General features: G+C 40.9%; 1 protein-coding gene and 1 long non-coding RNA gene across 5 annotated transcripts; one reads left to right on the top strand and one right to left on the bottom strand.

The window, feature by feature from the left end:
• Window positions 1-475: 475 nt before the first annotated feature.
• Window positions 476-20,644, bottom strand: LOC5522281 (sodium-dependent neutral amino acid transporter B(0)AT2). 4 transcript variants are annotated; one of them, XM_048724592.1, is made up of 10 exons: window positions 20,559-20,644; window positions 17,682-17,952; window positions 7,159-7,628; window positions 6,831-6,941; window positions 6,331-6,540; window positions 5,991-6,104; window positions 5,354-5,552; window positions 4,847-5,006; window positions 3,735-3,897; window positions 476-3,287 (listed from the first exon to the last, which is right to left on the bottom strand). In XM_048724592.1, exons 2-10 carry the CDS (start codon window positions 17,911-17,913, stop codon window positions 3,024-3,026), a joined length of 1,923 nt encoding a protein of 640 aa, XP_048580549.1. In that variant the 5' UTR covers window positions 17,914-17,952; window positions 20,559-20,644; the 3' UTR covers window positions 476-3,023. The 4 variants fall into 4 exon arrangements, with proteins under 4 accessions (XP_048580549.1, XP_032223340.1, XP_032223339.1 ...); XM_032367449.2 differs by lacking the exon at window positions 20,559-20,644 and adding an exon at window positions 20,288-20,500; XM_032367448.2 differs by lacking the exons at window positions 17,682-17,952; window positions 20,559-20,644 and adding an exon at window positions 9,244-10,141 and having other exon boundaries at window positions 476-2,866; window positions 3,015-3,287.
• On the top strand, window positions 10,733-11,376 carry LOC116604712. The gene is made up of 2 exons (XR_004291202.2): window positions 10,733-10,873; window positions 10,950-11,376. It is a non-coding gene; the product is annotated as an uncharacterized LOC116604712 (long non-coding RNA).
• Window positions 20,645-22,427: the final 1,783 nt, after the last annotated feature.

Consider the following 22,427-nt stretch of genomic DNA (forward strand, 5'->3'; position numbering starts at 1 on the left):
CAAATGTAGTACGAGCAAGACACATCTGTGAACAGCATTCTTGGCCTGTTTCCTCACACACACCTTTGCAAAGCATGCTGGACCTGTTTTCACACTGAAAGCAGTGCTTGACTGGAGGCAGACCCATATGCCATATGTATCGGTAAAATCCTAAAGTCAGCGATTTCTATATCAGCAGCTCATTGCTTTTCCAGCAACGTTGGCTAATGGAAGCGCTGTCTGCATGGGGATACAAACCAAGAGCTAGAGATCCGTGCGAACAGCGGGGCAGCAGCTGGCCCCAAAATATTGGGGTATAGCCACGCCCCTTCATTTCCTTATTTTTTAAATTTTAAGATATTTGGGGGAGGGGGGGGGGCACATGCCCCCAGAGCTCCACCCCCTGCTAAGGCCCTGATGAGGCAGTACACCAACATTTCCTTTCTATTTTGGTATGCCCGAAATAGTCATAAAGAAAACAAAAGAACCATCAATAGAAGTTTGATTTCAATGTTTATTTCGACAATCATTTCACAATAAGTTTTAACGTAATTACTAATTAATCTTTGTGTAGTTATCTACCCTTATCTACAAAACTACTCCATAGAAATACAGCAAGTGTTAACAGCGAGCGTTCGATGGGTTTAAACCCACACCATAAATATATATATTTCTCACGCTTTAAAGCTATTTATAAACGAAAAGCAGCACTATTTAACAAAGCAGTTCTCAATCATTTTATTCCGATTTTTAGTTACCCGAAAACTATACCTGACGCCAATATCTGGTTGCTGTAAAATGATTGCGAAAAGCTGTTTTAGAACAGGTCCCAAATTGGTCGAGGTAAGTAAATTATTTTGAGTTCAACCAACTTTTCTTCGACAATAAGCCGTATCTAAGGGATAGTCATGATCTTAACCAACTAAGCGTGAAACGGTTCCCTGATATGAGTTCAAATAAGGGGTCCGCCTACAAAGTCTGTACAATATTAGGAACACTAAAATATAAGTGTAAACACAGTGCTATTAATTTTACTATCGAATTACTTAATTCTTTGTTTAACTTCAAATAAGACAAATATAAGTGTAACTATGTACAAGTGAAGAGCTGCCACAAACGTATCCAATATCAGAGCCCATGGAACCCAAACCTTGGCAAAGACAGTGGACTGTCTTCGACAATATCACAAAATAATACCCAGAAATAATAACGCTACTGATATTGAGAACACTTTACATTGATACGCAGCCTTTGACTTTAGACCTCATGTCAAAACTATTGACATCATAAAATAACTGACCAACCCTAATAAACCGTTAAGTCAAATCCGTATTTCCTAAGTGCCTGCTTGTTGTTGCAGACCTGGACAATGGCACCTGTCCAGCGACATTACCAATTTATTTACATATATGGAGCCAATGTATGCGCGAGCAGGTACATGAAAATTAAGAAGTAGGCGCTCGTCGCAGAGCGCCCTTGTCACCGTAGAGCAATGGCTATTAAAGTAGATCTCTCTGCAAACCGCAAGCGCAAGACTCAGTACATCCTCGAACACCTTTTTATTGATCGCAAATATTTTCAGGGGTTCTTAGGCACCGCAGTCGTAAGAGGGAAGGGTATTTCGACGTTCCTCCCCCCCCCCCCCCCCCTGCCCTCACACCAACCGCAACGTCGGACTTCCCGAACATGGGTCGCTAGAGTCCCTTGGGGAAGCGCAAACTTGGACATATCTACCCTTCGGGATGAACTGAGCCCTTCGCTTCCATTTAACACGCAAAAGCGCACGTTATAGAGAAGAACAGAAAACAACTGTTACAAATTATCTTCATAACTATTAGTCTACATTAAATAAAGTATTAACTTAAATTGGTGCATTTTCCGGTCACTGAAGCAACGCCTAAACGCAGCGTTCTTTGCATGTACCGCTCACCAATGCCGTTATGATAGAATAAATTTGTTTGAAATGCATTAGGGGAAGCATATGAAAAGCACGCTATTTAGGTTTAAAATATTAATACGATTTTTGTACAAAAATATGCTTGCCACTAATTACGGACGCTTAAATAAATGACAAAAAAATCAGGCGCCAGGCCCTCAACAACAACAAAAACACACGCACAGAGCATGGGGTTACCGCATAATACGACGAGACGTCCTCTGTATGCCTAGGACCGCCAGGGCCGTGGGAGGTTCAAGGTGGCAACGGCCGACTCCGCTACGACCGCGTAGCAGTCGTAACTGAGAGCGGCGGCGGCACGTATGGCTAATTTTGTGCTCTGTGCGACAATATCTGAGTCCAACAGCCTCCTCAAGTGCGGATCATACACAAATAGGGATCACGTACAGAGAGAGGGGTGTTAACAAGCGGCTGGCGTTGTGGTACTCAAAGGAGATGACACCTTGCAAATGAATCAAGGTGATGGCTGACTTCCACACAAGCGACATTATTCACAAGCACCTTTGGACCCGCCAGTCCTTACCGATTGGCACGGTGCAGCCGGCGTCAACCAACACAAAACACGAGTAATGCCACCTACCAACATGTACTTGGTCTATCTAGGAATGGGATCATCTCCTGATCAAACATCTCTCGGCCAAGCTTTCTGAGGGACATCAAGCTTGGCGGGGGGCTGGTCAAATCTGTTCCTTCAAACCCGGCGCCATTTTAACTGCCGCTCTCTGATGATGATGATGTCACAGAGGGACTTCTATATACATATATATATGTTTTTTTTTTTACCTTTTTGTTTTGTTGTTGTTTTTAGGAACCACTTGCAAGTTACTTTTGACCGGGGAAAGAGATCGAATTAGAGTCTTATCAAAGGTCCTCTCCAAAGATGCATCCCAGATGGAGTTAGGTGCAAAGTGGCTCACAACAGCTGATAAACCCCTAACCATTATCTTCTAAAAAGAGAGAGCTAGATAAATGACACCAGTAAACCACCAACGTACTTGGGGCTTTAAAAAGTAAAACAGCGACACCCAGCTCTCTCTTTCTGCAGTGGATAACGGTTAGGAGTTTATCAGCAGATAAAACATTAGCACTATGCAATTATTTCGCTGTTAGAAGCTCTACCGGCGAGGGGGATCTCTGAGGGAGGAAGAGGAATGCGTGACAAGGATGGGGTGATGGCGCCAGGTGCAATGTCCTCCTGACCAGAGGCCTTGCCGTAGTCCTTGCCCTCGTACTTGATAATCCTGAACCTCCTCAGCAGGAAGATGCCGGGGATGAACAGGAAGGAGGAGCAGATGAGGAGGGCGATCATGGCGTATCCCCACGGCGGGTAATCCAGTTTCTCCTCAACGGCCTGAAAGACACCAAGGGCGTCAGGATAACACATTCAAGGCTCGGCTTATGGTAATGTTTGACTCAAGAAAAAGATCCCACACCCAAGGGAACGTCTTTGCCCTTTGAAATCGGCAAGTTAAGATAATGGCTCACTCAAAGGGTCAAGCAATATGATTATGATTCTTATGAGGATGATAATTATTATTATTATGATTATGGTTATTATTGAACGACATCCAATGTTCATTGGATGGAAAATTGTTTGTATGTTTACTTAACAGTCCCCTTTCAATTGACGGCACTAATTGGGTCCTACTTTTGGCCGCCATATGTGAGGAAATGTCAAAAGTAATGAAAATCCAGGGATAAGGGCCAGGGAAAGTAAAATGATGGCCGCAGGTGTTAGGATCATGTCTCTAGTTGAGACTTGAGGCTCTGGTATAAGGACCAGACCAGATGTTTGTACCTTGGCAAAGTTCCAAGTAGAGTATTTGATCGGCTGCAATCCCATGTTGATCAGACTAGCACCTAGAAGGAGGATGACGAGTATCGGGGAGACATATTTCCAGCAGATAGTGAAGTACTTGCTGGGCCGCATCTTTAGCATGTACTCCAGATCATCTTCAAACCTGGTTCAACAAGGTAAAGGCTTAGTACCGTAAACGTCTTCTTGATAAAAACCCTACTCTAGATTATCTAAAAACCTGGTCAAACAAGGGAAAGGCTTAGCACCGTCTTCCTGATAAAAACCCTACTCGAGATTTTCTTCAAACCCGGTTCAACAAGGGAAAGGCTTAGTACCGTAAACGTCTTCCTGATAAAAACCCTACTCGAGATTTTCTTCAAACCCGGTTCAACAAGGGAAAGGCTTAGTACCGTCTTCCTGATAAAACCCTACTCTAGATTATCTAAAAACCTGGTCAAACATGGTAAAGGCTTTGTACCGTCTTCCTGATAAAAACCCTACTCCAGATCATCTAAAAACCTGGTCAAACAAGGTAAAGGCTTAGGGCGCGTTTTTTCCCTATCATTATGGAATGGGAATAGTTGGTAGAGAATGTTCAGAATGGCATTCAAGTCGTTCTGCTAAAGCTAGCAGAATGTGAGGAATGGCCTTCATTCCATTCTGGAATGGAAACGCGGGATAAACGAACGCGCTCTTCTTTTATTCTTAACATTCTCATTCCGGAATTATGAGTAAAAAAACGCGCCCTTAGTAAACATCTTCCTGATAAAAACCCTACTCGAGATTAACTTCAAATCAGGTCGAACGTTTGGCGCCACCGAACGTCCTCCTTATCTTCAAGCCTGATTTACTATAAAGAAAATTAGCACCTATAACAGCCTAACCCTACTACGTGCAAAATTTCCGACGTTTACAATCTGGAAACTTGCACCAACTTGCAACAAGAGTGCTATACTAGAACCTTACTTACTGTAGTTTTAATGATTTCCATGCCCTAAACAAAGCCTTGCGCCTTATTTGGGCCACTTTTTTCCAGCTAACGAGTAACGGGGTTAATCCACGAAAGATAAAAGGTTCAAAGAGCATGACCTCAGTACAGTGATGATACTGACCTTTTAATGCCATAAATCCAGGCAACTCCGACAAGCTCAAAGAGCCCGATGATGAGCAGGGGGATGGTTCCAGCGTAGGTGTCGAACATCTGTAGCCAGTACTCGCCTGACCTCTGGCAGAACAGCAGCCCAATTAGGTAGGAGAATGCGCAAATGGCAGCTGGCAAATGAAATGTCAAAACGGTTAGTCATACTCAAACCAGAGACTTTAAGACTCAAGGCAAGAGTGAGTGTGAGGGTGGCTTTGGTTGTGACTACAACATCTAAAAAGCACGTCTAAAAACGTTTTTTTAAACTTGCAAGTCATACTCAAACCAGAGGCTTTGGGACACAAGGCAAGATTGTGAGGGTGGCTTTGGTTGTGACTACAACAAAACAAGTCTAAAAACGTTTTTTTTTTAACTTGCAAGTCGACTGTTTGTGCAGCTGTATGGTATTGTGTGACTTGTATTGAGCAGCTGCGTGACTGTCACGCCACTTGCCTTAATTAAAAAAAAAAAAACCTACCAGTAACAAACTCTTTTCTCCAGGGTACGATTTTCATGTCATACACAGGAGTGATGACTCCCTCAAGAGTCCCAAACATGGATCCCAAGCCAAGAGTGAGCAACATGCAGAAGAACAAGGTTGCCCAGAGAGGTGACACGGGGATCTGGAGAATGGCTTCCGTGAACGCAATGAAGGTCAACCCAGGGCCAGAGCCAGACTGCAACCATTACAGACATAATTAGAACACGTACCCCTCAGAGCCGTGAGAGCCAAGCCTTGAGGCCTTCCTCGATGAGGTACTTTGACAATTTTTTCACACTCCCTTTCTGTTTAAACCCTTACAAAGTTTATTTCCAAGAGATGTTTAGGGAACTCTATTCATAAGTACTTTCATGAACCCCTTTTGTATAACATTAGCTTTACCACTCTCAAATTATTTTGGGACTTTATAGGTCATTACTTATGCTATTATACTTATATTAGTATTGGAGCGCCCTGCCTAGACTTCCCAATAGGTGAATGGCTTTTGACTTACATTCTTTTTACCTCTGAAAGCCATAGGTTATTACTTATGCTATTATACTTATATTAGTATTGGAGCGCTCTGCCTAGACTACCCAATCAGTGAGTGACTTTTGAGTAACATTCTTTTTACCTCTGAAAGCCAGTAGGTCATGTTGTGGCACTTCTCGTCCAAAGTGAAATTTCCCAGGCTAAATGTACCATTGGGGCCATACATTTTGTGGCAATCTGTCATCTGTGTATGTGCCTGCAAAAAGGATTCAACAAGGTTAAACAGTGGTCAACAACAGGCGACTTATACTTAGAAAGCACATGGCTTTTTGGGTCTAATTATTCTAATAAAAAAGGCAATAGTTTAGGTGTGCAGGTAGCTAATCCTGATCCTGACTCAACATTGTATGTTAAGAACAGTAAACAAATAAACACAACTATTACATGTTTCTCAAGAAAAATCCTTAATGGCAGACATGTACCTTGAAGCCAAGAATGGAGAATATAACTATGCCTGCAAATACAGAAGTGCCACAGTTGATGATAGACACCATGATGGCATCACGATGGCAGTTGTTGTTGACAGGATTGTAGCTGGACATGGCGATCAACCCTCCAAAGGCAAGACTAAGGGAAAAGAAGATCTGTGTGGCGGCCTCTAGCCAGACTTGAGGGCTGGCAAGCATTTCCCACTGTGAAAAAGGAGTATGAGCTCACTATGACTTGTTTTTTTCATAATAACCAACTTCATTTTGTCAAAAACATAATAGTCATAATAAGCCAACACACTTTGTGAGCACTGAAGTTTCTTTCTCATAATTGACTTTTTAACCAAAAAGAATGCTAAATAAAAAGAATGGGACTGTTAGAAATTTGGTTGAGCCACCACATTTTAACAGAAATAAAGGGACATAGCCAAGGGCCTGTATTATGCATGTGGCAAAGTTAAACCTGCCCTTAACTAAGAGTGGTGTAAACAAACCTGTGGGTAGAACATGTGCTTTATTCCATCCCAGCAACCATCCAATGTAACTCCACGGAAAAAGAAAATGATCAGAACAACGTAGGGAAAGGTAGCTGTAAAGTAAACAGCCTGTAGAAAGAAATACACCAGGTTAAACTGATTCTGTAGGAGCCCTGGATTGCTATACACATTTTTTGCCCTTTTTTTGCACCTACAAATGTGGAAACTAGCTCTCATACTATTCTTTTTAAATTTCTGGCAGGAGGTGAAGGAGGGAGGGTCTGGGTAAGACAGTTTTTTTTACAGCTAGTAGCTATGCAAAGTCAAGAATCTCTTAGAAACTTACTTTTCCTGCCGACTGGATACCCCTCATAAGGCAAAGCCACACCACAACCCATGCAAGCAACAAAGAGAGGGCAAGATGCCATGCAATGCCGCCACTCTCTTCAATGCTTCTAGACACAGTGATGGCTTCCTTGTACCAGTAGTACTGTGTCCGGCCAGCCATCTCACATGCTGGTAAATCAATCAAGGAGCCATTGCCTGTGTCAACTTTAGGGCAGTGTTCGTAGGGAAGGGGAGTTTGCCATGAGGCAAACAAGTAGTAGAAACACCATGCGATGATCATGTTGTAGTACATGCCGACCAGGAGGCAGACAATGACCGAAGCATACCCCACCCCTCCAAGGTAGGGGTGGATGTAGTTCCACACTCCGATGGATCCCTGCCTAACACTTTGGCCTATACCAAGTTCAAGGAAAAAGAGTGGGATCCCAATGAGTGCCAGACTGATGGTGTATGGGATGAGGAATGCTCCTAAAAAAACAAACAATAGGCTAACATTAGTTAAAACCATCTGACATTTAAAAAAAGAAGAAGAAAAACTTCAGGAAAAAAGTACAATATAAAAAAGAGGTTGAAAAAAGACAACCCATTTTTTGGAATTTACTAGTTTGTGAAGTACCTTATTACACTTTATTTTCGCGTCACTTTATTAATTTTTTTAATCTCGCGATTAAAAAAAAATGTAAAAATAGAGTGTTGGGATACATAATTGGATAAAATATTACCGGTTTGATAAGCTTTATGGAAACACCTTGTCTATTCAGTTCTCTAATGTACATATAGTACCATAAGGTGTTGAGTTGGACACTTCTGAACTGTATTTATAGAGTTTGTGGAACTTATTTAGTTTTTGTTACAATTTTTCAGAGTTTTGATAATTAAAGAACAATTAATTTAGTTTCTGCTACAATTTGTTACAGTTATGAAGATTAAATCACAAATAATTTAGTTTTTGTAACAATTTGTTAAAGTTTTGACGATTAAAGCACATTTTAACTCCACTTTTTTCTTGTTTTAATTGTCACAAAAACGCGAGTGTGTAAAGTGAAGTGTTAAGTAACCTGGTTTTTACAAAAATAGCAAAAATCGCGAAAATAAAGTGTCGCGAAAAATCGCCATATAAAAAAATGGCGAAATTTAAATGTCGCGAAATTAAAGTGTAATAATAAGGTAGTAATAAAAACTGTTTTTGTGAAAGCTTTAATCCTCTTTCTCCAACCAAAACATGCCTTAATAAATCCGTGCGATTATACCCTAAACCGTTGATTGATAATACTATAGACTAGAAAAGAATTACAAGAACCAGTAAAACTGGGGGAGAATACAAGGTTCAACAGGGGAGTCTGGACAAGTAGGATTACTAAGTAATGATTTGAATGATTGACAGACACTCCAAGAATGTCTAGTTCGATCTAAGTAGTTTCACCCACGCCAGGGGACATAGCGCCTTAATTCATAAAACGTTTGTTCAGCAATTCCTATTGCGCAGTATAAAAACCATGGCAATCGCAGTGCTTGTGGGTTAAGTAGGTGTTAGAGACGATCATTGGCCAAGTTACTGGGCCTGTCTGACGCAAGAAGGGTAACTTTAGCCAAACAGTACGCAGAAGCGCAAATAGTAACATGAATTAGCACGGAGAACACGTTGCAGTGAGTCTAGATTTAGATACCAGAGCGTAGGACTTCCGTAAACACAGACGACTTATTGCGCACGTAGAATTATGAAATAGTAAATTATATACACTGAAAAATTTACTTGAGGTAGAAATAGAATATTCTCAGGCTAAACCAGGAGTAGAGGTCAGATTTCAGATAGTCCTAGGCTGTATCAAACTACTTCATTTGCCTATGTCACATTTTCTGACTGATAATGTCTATGTGTCTTTAGATATTTGTCTGAAACCACACAACCACGGCAAAAAAACACGCAATCTTAGTTAATCGACTAACATCGCAATGATCGAGGCGGTCATAGTAAATTAAATACAAATACTATACTACTTCATTCATTCATGCGATCACGAGAAACGTAAATAGGCAAACAACTAAAAAATGCACGGAAATCTGCTTAATATAGTTACAATACCTCCTCCGTTCTTCTGACAAAGATAAGGAAAGCGCCAAACATTCCCCAAACCAACCGCAAAGCCAATTGTCGCCAACATAAACTCCACTTTGTTTCCCCATTTCGGGCGATCGCCGGTTTCTTCGATCTTGACTTGCTTCACCGACACCACAGCCTCCTGTTTCGTGACTATGTTCTCCTCTGGGTCTTTAGAGTCTGGTGTTTCTGGGATGATAATGGTTACGTTTTCAGTTGTCTCTGGCGGCGGTGCTGCGTTGCAGTTCATACAAGCCGTTTCTGGGGCATGGCCGTTCGTCTTGGTAACTTCTGGCGTAGTGTCAGCTTTCTCGGATGCCTGCACCGGGATGCTACCGTTTTCAATTTGAGAGTGACTTACAAGAACAACGGGTTGTTTTTTGTCCTCCATGTCGTTTTAAAATTACAGCGTGAGTATTTCTTATTTTTCAAGCGTCCTAGACGTAAGCAAAGGACTTGTTTTGGTTAGATTTTAGGTCGGAGCCGACCTCGTCGAGATATGCGGCAGGAACAGATAATCAAAGCGCGTTATTGTTGGCGCGTTTTTTTAACACGTGCGCTATGGTGATGCGTATCGCGCACTCGCCAAGAGCTATTGAAAGTAGAAGGTTCGGTCTGTTGGCGAGACGAGTCCTGCTCGTCTGTTGTAAGCTGAATGTTCACGGATTAAATAAAAAGCAAGGAGTGTGAAGTGCGATGTTTCCCGCTCACTTGCTGGTGGAGATCTGAATGAATCGGCGCCGTGTGAACACATACAGTTAGAGAATCCCGTGACTCGATCTGTCAATCACCGCCTCTGTTCAGCCAATGCGCTTTCCCGAAAAGCAAACGCCGCGCAATGTTTTCACTGCTGTATTTGCCAATTCGTGATTTTGATTTTGATGTACATATTGGCTTTCATGCAAATTTATGTCAAGCTGGGGAGCTCGCGATTTGCGAGATGCCGCTAACATAGACTAGTGCCTAAAACGGTAAAGAAGCTGTGTAAACCGTGGCAAAGAGTGCGTCGCATTTCTTACGATATACGGTAATACATCACAAGTTATCACCCCTCCAGGCCAGGCTGGAAAGGAATGTTACACATTCCGCCGTCATTCGAAATTCGCGTAAATAGCATATTGCTTTATTCAAGCTGTACTAAACAACACCAGTATTGACTGTACTAAGCAGGAGTTATTGTAATATTTCGCAATTTTATCATTTTCTATCACGAACAAAAGTTTGTTACATGGCGCAAGTAATTACCCATTAGCCCAGTTTGCTTTTGTTTTCGTGTCAACAAGTCATGCTGGAATTCTTTATTTCCCCTGCCTGTCTAATCCAAACACAAATAATGTCAGCACTGTCAAAGCGCGTCTTTGGAATCCAAGTTTCTCGCGCGGTAGGCTGTCGCAGCATTCTGCGGTTTCGCTGACCCTTCCCATAGGTATCAACGCCGTAGGGGCTAGTTTTAGGGGCCCGTCTATCTGCACTAGACTTCTAACTTTAGAGGCCCGTCTATCCGCAATAGACTCCTTAACGCTCGCCCTCTACACAAATATTGCGTCTGACGCAACTAGTGCAGGTGGAAAAACAACAACTGCAAGTCGATTTGTCACTCAACAACCATCCCTACGTAAGTAGCTTTAGGCAAATGCGTATGTAAATGATCCCCTTGTACACACAACTCCTCTCTAACCTTGGCCTTATAGCCGCTGCATCGAGAACTGCACAGTAAGCAAGTGGATTTAGAGAGCACTTACAGAACAGAAGAGCCAGTTGCACGCAAATAAAACGAGGTTCCATTCGTTTCCCACCTTCTAGTCGGTGGTCCCTATGCCAATCGGGTCAAGCTACAGGAAATGGAGCTCCGTAAATACGGGGCCAATCCACATCCTGGGCTACTGGCTTCCAAGCGTCAACAGTCGGACTCAGCGAGGGTTAGAGTCAAAATGCATGATGGCCCCACACAAAGGGTGTATTCTTCAGGCTGTGGCTTATCCATAAGAATAGATAGAAAAGGTCGATATCTCAGAAAGCGCACGGAGATGCTGAAGGCGTGAAGACATTTTAATGTCTTCATTATAATGTCTTCTTCATTTTAATAGTATTAAAATATTATTCACCAAACAACCAAAAGTGGTTGAAAACATGTAGTGCTTTTAATCCGGATTTCAAATAGGTTTATTTTATTTATTTTTTTGGGGAGCGTATGACGCGCTCTAAGGCATAACGAGAATGGGCGAGAACCACCTAATCAAAATACCAGACGTTGCAGAGCTTTCTAATGAGTCTATCTTGCCTATCTTGAAAGGCCTGTAAGTCGGGTAAAACGTACAATCCTAATATCACATCTTAGCGCGCAGAAAAAAAGGGTAATGAATCCATCTATCGCCACGGTACGTAGCAATAATAGCATTACCAAAGACTTGTTAGACTCCGTGCATATTCATGGCGCGATCGAACGCTCCTTGGCGCTAAAACACGTGTTCTTTATTTACATCCGGTAGGTGTAAAGTACGCCAGCGAGGGTCAAGAGGGCAAGTCTAGCGTGAATTCTGATCACGACAAACTCCCAGTATGTAAACAAAGCCAGACAGACAGATGGCTTTAGCATTATACAAAAAAGTAAACAATCGCTGTCCTCTTAAATTTGCTCGCCACTGGATATCGATAAAAAAGGAACTGCTGAGGCGATTTTATCCTCTTATCTGCTAGTGTTGGGAATTTCCGTCTTAGGAGAGCACTAGGGATTGATGGTACTTCGATTTCAAGGTGCTATCAGAGCTGTCTTTATATATATATATATATATACCAAGAGATTTCGATGTTTAAGTATGGACGAAGTGCTTGTGAGGTGAACGACTTTCAATCAAGGATAAAGGTATGTTCCGCCGGTAACGGATGGAGGTCTCTTCGGGGTCACTTGGAGATTTCTTTAAGATTTCCGGTTGTCCTGGCTGGTAACCAGCCTTTAGACTTTAGTCGGTACGATTATGGTACCGCTAGCCCGTATAAGCTTTCCGGTTTTCCTGCCTTTCCGTTTCCTTGTAATAACATCACAGGCTCCAGAGGTGGACAGAAAACAGCATGAAAGGACATCAGCGTGCTTTCTCTTCGTAGCCTGTGCCACAGCATTCTTTCCGTGTAAGGTTTCCATATAGACTTTCTTCATGTGTACAAGAGGCTACAGACCACCGACCAACTCGTGAAACTCATTAGCATCAGGGACATTGATCCCAGTTTAAATCTAAACTTAAAGTTCTTATAACCTTTCACTTATATCAATCTAGCCAAAACAAAGCATATATAAACTTTCAAATTCGTAAAAGGGAATTGAATTTGATTGACGTTTGAATTTTCTACATTTCTACATTTCTACATTTTCAGCTTTCATGAATTGTTTTCCTACTATCGAGCTAATCTCTATTCTGACTACATTTATGTCCAAATAATGGTCCACTAGCGTGAGACCCCCTTTGTGATAGCCGTTACATGGGCGTAGCCAGGGGGGTGGCCCAGGGTGCCCGGGCACCCCCTTCTACCAGCAAAGAATACAGTAAATGTATGAGACATTATCTAAAATATAGAAGAAAATGTCTTGAAAGGGCATTTTGGACCCCCTCCTGCTAAGTTGTCTTGAAAGGGCATTTTGGACCCCCTCCCGCCGCTGAGTTAGTAGAATTCCATTCCCTAAAAGAAAGAACGATCACCCCGCCCTGTCTACTTTTGTGGGGTCCTTTGTGCTGTGTCGAGCTGTACATAGTTATGTAATAAAATTCCAAGAAAAAGTGTTCCATGAAAATTTACGTTTTACATGCGCACAGACACGCAATTCCGCGCGCTTGGGTCTCTTAGAGACACATGTCAACCTTGAAGTATTCGAGCTGTACGTTTAGGGCGCCTTTTGAGCAGGCTACTAATCCGCCGAAAGACAAAGACCATGCCATCAAAAAAGTCGCCTTGGGTAGAGCGAAGACAAGATATGCTAACCGCAACTTCCGGATTCCTGCACGTTTTAAAGAAAGTTATACACGGCAGGCTTTGTATACGGAGTTAGGAAATCTATTTTAAGGTATAGTAATGCTCTGACGTCGGAGAGATATTATAATACCAGTTTACCTACTAGACGCATTAAAGTTTGGCTATTTTGGTAGTCAATGGTTGCATACTCTCATGTCTACAACGTATTCTGCAACATAAGTATAGTTGATCTAGGTCTTGCGTGTATCATACTCAAGACCTAGAATTGGACGATGTCTAGGCGACGCAATCTCAGTCTTCTTACACTTTCTGACGGTCACGCTTTCTGACGGTCACGACAGGGAGATACTTTTTTTAGGGCGGGGGTTGTACCTCGTTTCCTAGGCAGGAAACCAAGTAACTGGTATTCTCTAGGGCATTCCGGTCACAAAGTCATCGACAGGAAATGTAATAGTGCTATTAAGGGTTTTCGTCCAAATTATTGATGAAATTCTCCAAAGATGCTTCTAAATAGTTAAGCGCTATAGTCTCTTACTTCTCCTTTTTGGCAAAAATCTTTTGGAGTGTGATATATAAAGGGTAGTTTACGAATTATCGTTAAGGTTTTCCCAAACATCATTGAGAGTACCACCCTTCACCATTGGCAGATCTCTGTATCAAACTATAAGTAGAAGAAGTAGGGCGGGAGTTGGGTTTACTGCTAATATACATGTAGGGCGGGGGTTTGGGGTTTACTGCTAATATATACAGTTTACATATAGCAAACATCAGCAAAACAGGAAACGAAACAACAATTCTTGCTGAAATGTCTAACCACAGGCTAACCAGGATAAGAATCACTCCCTCGTGATCCTTCGGGAAATTAAATATAATTTGAAGTTGTTTCCTCAATAAAGCTTTTACATTACCATATTAACCTTGTGTGTTGAGGGGAATTGTGGCGCAGCATTAGTAAGGAAACAGTCAAGACACGACTTCAAATTATATTTTATTTTCCCGAAGGATCATGAGGGACTGATTCTTATATCCTGGTTCGCCTGTGGTCTAACAGCCCGCAGTTTTGGTGAAACAAAACCTTATATTTCAGCACAACACGGTCAGCACAACACGGAAGTGCTGTCTTAAACGTGAAGATATTCACGCGTTCATGCATTCTGTAATCGCTCTTCTATCTAGGCTTCAACGCGACAAGAGGCTAAACATAAACATTTTTTAGCGCATGCGCAGATTTCCCAGCCTATCAGTGCTGGCTCTCGATTCTTGGTAGCAGTTCGAAGAAAAGGCTTGGTACGAGCTGAAAAAAGCGCCGAAAAGAGCGCGCGAACAATGGAAATGGCATGCGTAAGACATGTCGTTCTGCGGTAATACGCAATAGGATGCAAATGAAAGGATTGGCGGAAATGATTAAAACGGGCCGACCCTATGAACTGCATATCTATATTGTTGTCCGAGCCTCAAAAAATAATAATATTTGTAAATTGCCAATATTATAGCGTCTAGTATTTTGTTTTGACGTCCACACCTACTTTGGTATGTTCGCAAAGAATGTCGGACCATACCCCGGTTCCAGAGCCTCGAATGTCTCTCTATTTAGTTGCAAGCGAGCTCGCGACGTCTCAACCTCGCTGGCCACTAAATAGAGAGACATTCCAGGCTCTGGAACCGGGGTAGTCGGACCATCGTCTAGAGCGTGAAAGTCGTGCGTGAGACGAGACCTGTTATAACCCCTGCCGATGGAAAAGAGACAATTTCTATATTTCCACTAATTGCGTAGCTTTTGCCTAGGCTGTATCTATTGCTTATGCTCGTCACGCTATAAAGTCGTACTATAATTTATTTGGGGCCTGGGGGTGGGGGTTCCTCACATGTCGGACTGATAGGGATGCTCGTATTTTTTAGGGGTCAAAATTCGGCCTCAGATATTTTAGGGGGTATCCGAGAACAAAATAGGCTTTTTTCTAAAGAAATGGCATTTTTAATGCTTCTGAGGTATTTTTTTTAGGGTAGCAATTTTTGGCGTGCAGGTATTTTCAGGGATATTTTTCTAATTTCCTGACGAGCATCCCTATCACTTTAACCCTTAAGAACCCCCCTTCCCGACGAGCATCCCTATCACTTTTACCCTGAAGAACCCCCCTTCCCGACGAGCATCACTATCACTTTTACCCTGAAGAACCCCCCTTCCCGACGAGCAGCACTATTACTTTTACCCCGAAGGACCCCCCTTCCCGACGAGCATCCCTATCACTTTTACCCTGAAGAACCCCCCCCCCCCCCCCCCCCCCGGTATTGGTGCCACGCAAGGTATTCGACTTTGTTTCGACTTATCACGACAGAAAATCAGTAACAATGCCTTCTTCAATAAAAGCGCCCACATTTGCTTAATAGAATTTCACTTAGTCCCATCCAATCGAATAATCTAACCGCTAGTCTTTTTCCTTGATATTTACAACCTTTATAGCTAAGTATGGCCTTTTTATGTATTGTAATTCGCCAGAAAGCTAAATAGCATCATGTGAAAACGATTCTGCTTCGTATCAAAACTTATCATAACACTTTCTGTGTGGAATAATGAACCAAATGACGCACAACTCAAAGATGTTGTTACGATTGATACAAATGACATTCTCCTACCGCATTGCGTTTTATTGTGTGCTAGGAAAAAAAAAAAAACTTCTAAACGTTGGGAAAGGCAAATGTTCGTGCGTTCAAATTGAACGAAACATATCTTTTTTACGTTTTCTTATATCATAAAATTCAGAAAAATAAAAAATATATATAATTAAATTTGACCAAAAAATTTTAGTTGTTTTTTTTTTTTGTACAAACTGTTTGCTTGCCGCGTCTTGGCTATCCTAATATTGACAGCGTTTTTGGAATCCTTCCAATCATTGAATTCACTCTTATACCACGCGAATATCGTTTATTTTCATAACCTTTGCTCGGTGCGCCCGCGTGCCCCTCATTGGCGCATGCGCACAAGACCCTAAAAAACCCGCCAAAACCGGTTTATTCCCGCCACCCTTTCACGTGACATAAACAAACCGGTGAAAGCTAACCATGTGCGAAGAAAGTAGACGCTTACTTATACATCACTTTACACTGATAAAACCTAAATTTCGCAGCCGAAAATGCGTGACAAGTATTAAGAGAATATCATACACGAGATATATAGCTATTCAGTGGAATTCCGCAATAAATAAGTACAGTATGTGAGAGTTGGAAAACACACATTATAAATATACATCAGCACTTGGTTGCTTGGAGAGGGATTTTTATTTAGAAAAATACTCCATTTGACTCGACAAACTCACTAAATTTTGACCACCCTAAAAGGGGACATTTCTAACAGCTATGGTACACAGTATATGGCGTTTTATTTTAGTTGGGACCCATTTGAAGCGCTGACGTTTATTTAGTGCCACGCACACAGACATTTAATATGCAGGGAATGCGACGACTATACAATCGCTGATTCGAAAACGTGTTCCCGATTAACAAGCACGACTCATAAATCTTATAAGAAGGATCGTTCGCTTTTCTGGCCACGACGACGGGATGGAAGCGATGAAGAATGGACAATTATCGGCCACTATCCATTTATCGCAGTAAGAAAGACATCGAGTAGAATATAAAAGTGGATTTAGCTTTTACCAGACAAGACTAGAATAACAAAACCTTCACAGTTAGACATGGTTTGGTTTTTAGTGTTTAGAAACACTCTCTCCATGGGAACTGTTGTTAAAGAGAGTTTCAGTGTGTAGAAACAGGATACTTCGTCTGCGCTATGTTTCGTTTTCCCGAAACATGGTTAGCAGTTTTAGTTTCATTCGACTACACTCAGTAACAGAGGAAACAACTGTTCCTGTTTTATAGTTAGAGTGCACCCAAGTCAAATTTACTATTTAAAATATAGACTCATAGTAAATGTCGGTGCGTGTAGCCATCATAAATCCGTCAACGACAAGAAGAATCTACGTACTACCTGTTTTCAATAGTTGTACATACACACAGTCGGTCACCACGTGTTCACAAATTCACGAACAAAATTGACTATTCAATTGCGTGTAGAAAAATAACGAACGGACTAGAAAAACGGTTTGAAATCTTTCTGTAGGTGTTAAGAGAGATCTTATTCTATACTACTCTTCACGGCACGGTCATTTTCTTTCGGTACTAGCACTAGTTGTAAAAAGTATGTCGCTGGAGAGAATTAGTTTCCGCCTCAAATGCTTACACGAGCCGTCTTCGTCGCAGCACATCTTACATCTTTCACCTTATTGGGAACTTTGACAAGTTCTCGAGCTCAATTTCTAGGAATTCTGGGTGATGGTACCCCCTGGTAAAAGTCACTATTCAACAGACATTCTTTCAAGAGCGGCGGAGGGTTGGAATAAAAGGCGCGAGACCCTCAACCCGGTGAAGGATGATAAAGAAACAAAGCGGAAAACATTACTCACCTCCTCCATTTTTCTGACAAAGGTACGGGAAACGCCACACATTTCCAAGACCCACAGCAAAGCCTATTGTGGCGAGGATAAACTCTATCTTGTTTCCCCATTTTGGTCGATCTTCGTCATATATCTGAACAGCCACTCCGTTTTCTTCGTCCTCGTTCGGATTCAAAGCCACTGCTGCTTCATCGAAAGTTATCCCTCTTCTCTCTTCACCGGGGTAGTCGTCCTTGGTCATTTTTTACTGTATCTTTTCTTCTCTGTTGTAGCGAGATTTCTGTGTTTACCAGAAAAAAAACACTATGAATCAGCCGAATCGTTGTTTTCGCACCTCTACATGCGTGCGTAGTCGTTCTCGCATAAATTGCGTTTAATCATATTCAAACATATTCTTCATGTAAATGCTCTTTGAATGGCTCAGCTGAATGGATCGCCGACGCATTACATAATTTGAATATCATATCAAGTCCCGTGACTTTTGTTATGGTTGATATGATAAATAAGGTTTTCTCGCTGAATCAATGAAGCTAACCACCAACCAACTAAGAAAAAAAAAGAAATTCGTGTGTGTTGTGATTTTATACCTATGATCAGTTTCCTATTTTGAAGCAGTCGAACCCGACCTTAGCTCGACCCTGTTGTGTTCCTGCATATTTATAAACTTGTGAACTTTAACCCAATATTTAAACTTTAATTATGCCAAAAACGATTGGCAGTTTAAAATTGAGGAAGTATTTCTAGCATTTTGTTTACAACTAAAAACCCTAAAATGAAGGGATAATGGTAATATGACAATAATCTAACCACGCTGTAATTACAACTCTTAAAATAGTCTTTTAAATTATTTAGACGACAGCATAATAGAACTGAAAAAAGACGTAGGCATACTCTTTTTTTTCTCAAGGAGCCTTTTTTTGTAGCTTCTAGTTTATATTCCTTGAAGTTGCGTTTACTATAGAAAATAGAGCGCGTGCACAATCACAGTGACTAAGTGAAATACAACAACGTAAATAATAAATGATGTCAACATTGAGTAAAATGATCGTACTACTACCACGAATACTACTGCGCACCGACAAAGTCCAAATTCTCAAATTAATTTTCTAGAAATTAACCTCAATTTTGAAAGCTCAAACAAAAGGCACGCGTAGTGTAATTGTAAGAAAATTGAATTTCATACCCTTGCTTGTATTGATTTAGAAGTATCGTCGTTATAGATTTATAGACATGCGTTGTCGGACATCTGTTATCTGCTATCGATTAGTGATGATATAGTATGTTGTCTCTGCTAGGGAAAATACCGCGGAAAATACCCAAACCATATAAGCAGGTAACTGAGAGATTCACTCGATTTTACACCGGGATTGATGTTTTTAATCCAAAACAGAACCCATGAGCGATACCTTTCCTCTGTTATGTTATCAATAAAAACTAGCATGCTTAAATGTTTCTTCAAATTTATTATTGTTAGGTTTAGGTTATTGTATGCGTATTAATGAACAGATAAAATAAGAATGGTTTGAATTTTTCAAATTCTCCTCTTTAGAAAAGAGATCGATAAACATACAAAAAACGACGCGAGCGGCGATCAACCACGATTATTCTAAAATAAAAAGCAAAGAATCAATAGCCCCAAGAAGCACAAAATTAAGTTATAAATGTTCGTCGAAATAGACGAGTGCTTAAAATATAAGTACAATGACTTGAGTTTTACAATTTCAAACATCTAATAGTTGTAATGATAGAGCCGGATAATTGTTAAACTTAAAATAATAAATAACTCGTAAAGAAGCGTTCCCATAGGCTAAGAAAATTGACAATATCTTAAGTCTAAAAATTAGTTCAAGAGGGAAAACAATTTCTGAATGAATAAGATTTGGTAAGTGATGAAAGCGACAAATGTTACTTATACTTAAGTAAAGTGAAATGCTTTAAAAAAAGTGAAAAAGGATTTTTTTTGTTATCAGTGTCGGTGGGCCTTTAATACAACTTATAGTTAAAAGTGTAAAACTGTATACATGGAAGTGGATGTATTCTATTTCCCGCCGTTTTAGCAGGTTACGAAGGCCACGTGGCGAAACGAAATGGATCCCTCACATGGAATTTAAGATTCCCGGTTATTACACTCTTTCGACTTCCTCTGTTTCTTTTCCCTTTTCCCAATCACTACAAATAGCATCTATAAACATTGAGTGTTCTTTAAATTTACAAGGAATGTTAAATAACACTTAGAATTCAAGGAATAAATGATTTATCATTACACGTATTTTAATTCAGTGAAGCTTATCTTGCCCTTAGCGAAAATCCAACTTTTCGAGAATATAAGTACTTCGATAAATGCTTTTTGAAGGGTAAAAAAAATAACTATGAATGACACAATGTGAATTTAGTCAGCCCTTGTAAGTCATGTCAATAAAAAGAGATGGAAGTGTCCAGAGAGCCACTATTTTACAAACATAGTGTGAGATGTGAAACTGTGAGATGCTGTGTTGTGCTTTTTAACACGCACGTCTACGTATGTAAAAGTTGTTTCTGGCATTCAAGACCCCAAATTTGGCTCTCACATTATCAAAGAAGGTCTACCAATACCATAAAACTATGATATGCAATACCTTAATGGCTGTGGATATCCTGTATTCTCGAAATTGCTTGGCACGTGGAGATCCGAGCCACAGAGAGAGAGGAACCAGCAAGCAGCGACGAGACTAATTATGTATGCACAATAATGAATTCGTTGGCCCGTAAAGCAAGGGACCAATCGCACGCGCTGTTGATATCGGTCCAAATGTACGACTTTTGAGGCGCTTGCCTATTTCGCAATTGGCAAAATTCTCTTAAAATTAAATATGACTTGCCTAGACGTCTTATCGTATTAAACCATACCCCTTTCTATGGCAGAAGAGCTGAATAGATTGCATTCTTCCCCAACAAAATGAACGCTCCCTCAGTCTACTCCAAGTGCATGCTCTCGACTGATAAAATATTTGTTTACTATAGCTTTTATGCGCGTGTTACTAATCCGTTATTATGAGCACCCGATTGTTATAATTCCCATCTTTCATCAAAATCTACAATGCTTTTCACAAAACAATGGATGTACGCTATTATTGTCCCTCACTTCCGAAAAAGGGGTCTTTTTTCTTGACCCGTAAAAATCGATGCCTCACGCCCCCTTCTATGTAAAACCGTTTATGGCGTTTATAATAGGTGCGCCAGCGGTATGTTTGGTATATGTCAGTTCGTCATATCTATGGTCTAATCAAGTGCACGATTTTTAACGGCGTTGTTATATTCAAAACTTAGTGTTTCCATAATTACGTTTTATATAAGGCACTCATTTTGAGCGCGTGACCCTCTTAGCGTTATTTGCCAACTTGGTCCTTTTGGAATGCTTTTGTTGGGCTAGGGCACTTTGCCATTACTGTTATACACAGTCCTGGTCTTGAACTCTGTGTATTAATTCTCAGCACCTCAGAAGAGCTTGCCAAACGGGAAATGATGAAACAGGCCTAACATAGCTGCATTGTAATCGTAAACCCCGTAAACAACTTGCCTATGAGTCATCACAGGGGACGCTAACAACAGAAGCTATGCTGAAACTAAACAACCGGCGCAAGAAAAAGTAAGAGTGTACTTTTCGCTCCTAATCAACCGAGAAGTGTAGAAGCCAGCTGAAGCCAGGGGCTCGTTTCTCGAAACACCCGAGAATTCTCGGGCCCGATTGGAAACGCTGGCTAATTCCTATAGAATTTATGGTATCTGAATGTGTTGAAATATCGTCAAACATCATATTTTACCTCAAAGATTCATGTGGAGGGTGATCCTCTTTATAGATTTATAGATTTTGATCCTTCCCGAACTTCTCGGGCCCAAAATTCACAGGCTTAATTATTAAGAAAGTTCTCGGGACCTCGCAGTCACCCGAGACTTTTCGGGTAACTTTTTCATGGCTTCAACAAACTTCGAAAATAGCCCTATTGAGCATAATCATTTAGAATAGGAACCAAGTGGAATTTCAAACTGTTCTAAAACATGAAAGCGGATCTCCAAAATGAGAACATGCGAAATTTTGAGCAAAAATGCAAAATAAAGTTTTCGGGCCGGAGAATTCTCGGGTATTTGGAGAAACGGGCGCCAGCTCGTCCAATCAACCCCTTGGAAGATGTTGTCGTTTTGGGGGCCTGGTACCGAAAAAACGGAGTTTCTTTTTGAACACCTTATCAATCGACCAAATTCGTTCAAAATCACCGTCATACTCTTTAATTCGAATTTATAAAGTATATGACGCTCCCGAGCAGCGGTAACCAAAAAAATGAAAACGACAGTTATTGGCTAAATTTTCTTGGTATTTCATTTTTTTTTGGCAAACGAAAATTTCTTTAAGAGCAATAAGTACCATCAATGATACGCTTGTAATTTGTAATTTTTCCGACAACTCGAACTAATTTTTATTTTCCTTGGATTTAAAGAGGTTATCGAAGTAATAAATGTGTGGCTTTTTTTTAGAATATGAAAGAAAATTAGTCCCTCTCGGAAATCGGTACTGATAAGTGTGATAGGTGCTTGGGAAATATTATAATGACGTAACAAAAGCCACTAACACAAGCAAAAGATGGCAGGTCGCGTTCGGTTACCAAGCAACTAAAGTTATGGTGAATTATGTAAAAGGGAGTTCTATTTTTTCACCGGGGGAGTATTGCAAGTGGGTGGTTTGTTAGTTTTGATATGCCGCCCCGGCATTGCATGATTATT

The sequence above is a fragment of the Nematostella vectensis genome, chromosome 3 (assembly GCF_932526225.1).
Source record: "Nematostella vectensis chromosome 3, jaNemVect1.1, whole genome shotgun sequence".
Classification (NCBI taxonomy): Eukaryota; Metazoa; Cnidaria; class Anthozoa; order Actiniaria; family Edwardsiidae; genus Nematostella; species Nematostella vectensis.

Excerpts from the sequence above, each read along its gene's own strand:
- LOC5522281 (XM_032367448.2), bottom strand. The coding sequence starts at position 9,649 with ATGGAGGACAAAAAACAACCCGTTGTTCTTGTAAGTCACTCTCAAATT. Across the intron at positions 7,629-9,243 it reads TTGTCAGAAGAACGGAGGAG|GAGCATTCCTCATCCCATAC; the intron begins GTATTGTAACTA and ends TTGTTTTTTTAG. Across the intron at positions 3,288-3,734 it reads CTACTTGGAACTTTGCCAAG|GCCGTTGAGGAGAAACTGGA; the intron begins GTACAAACATCT and ends GGTGTCTTTCAG.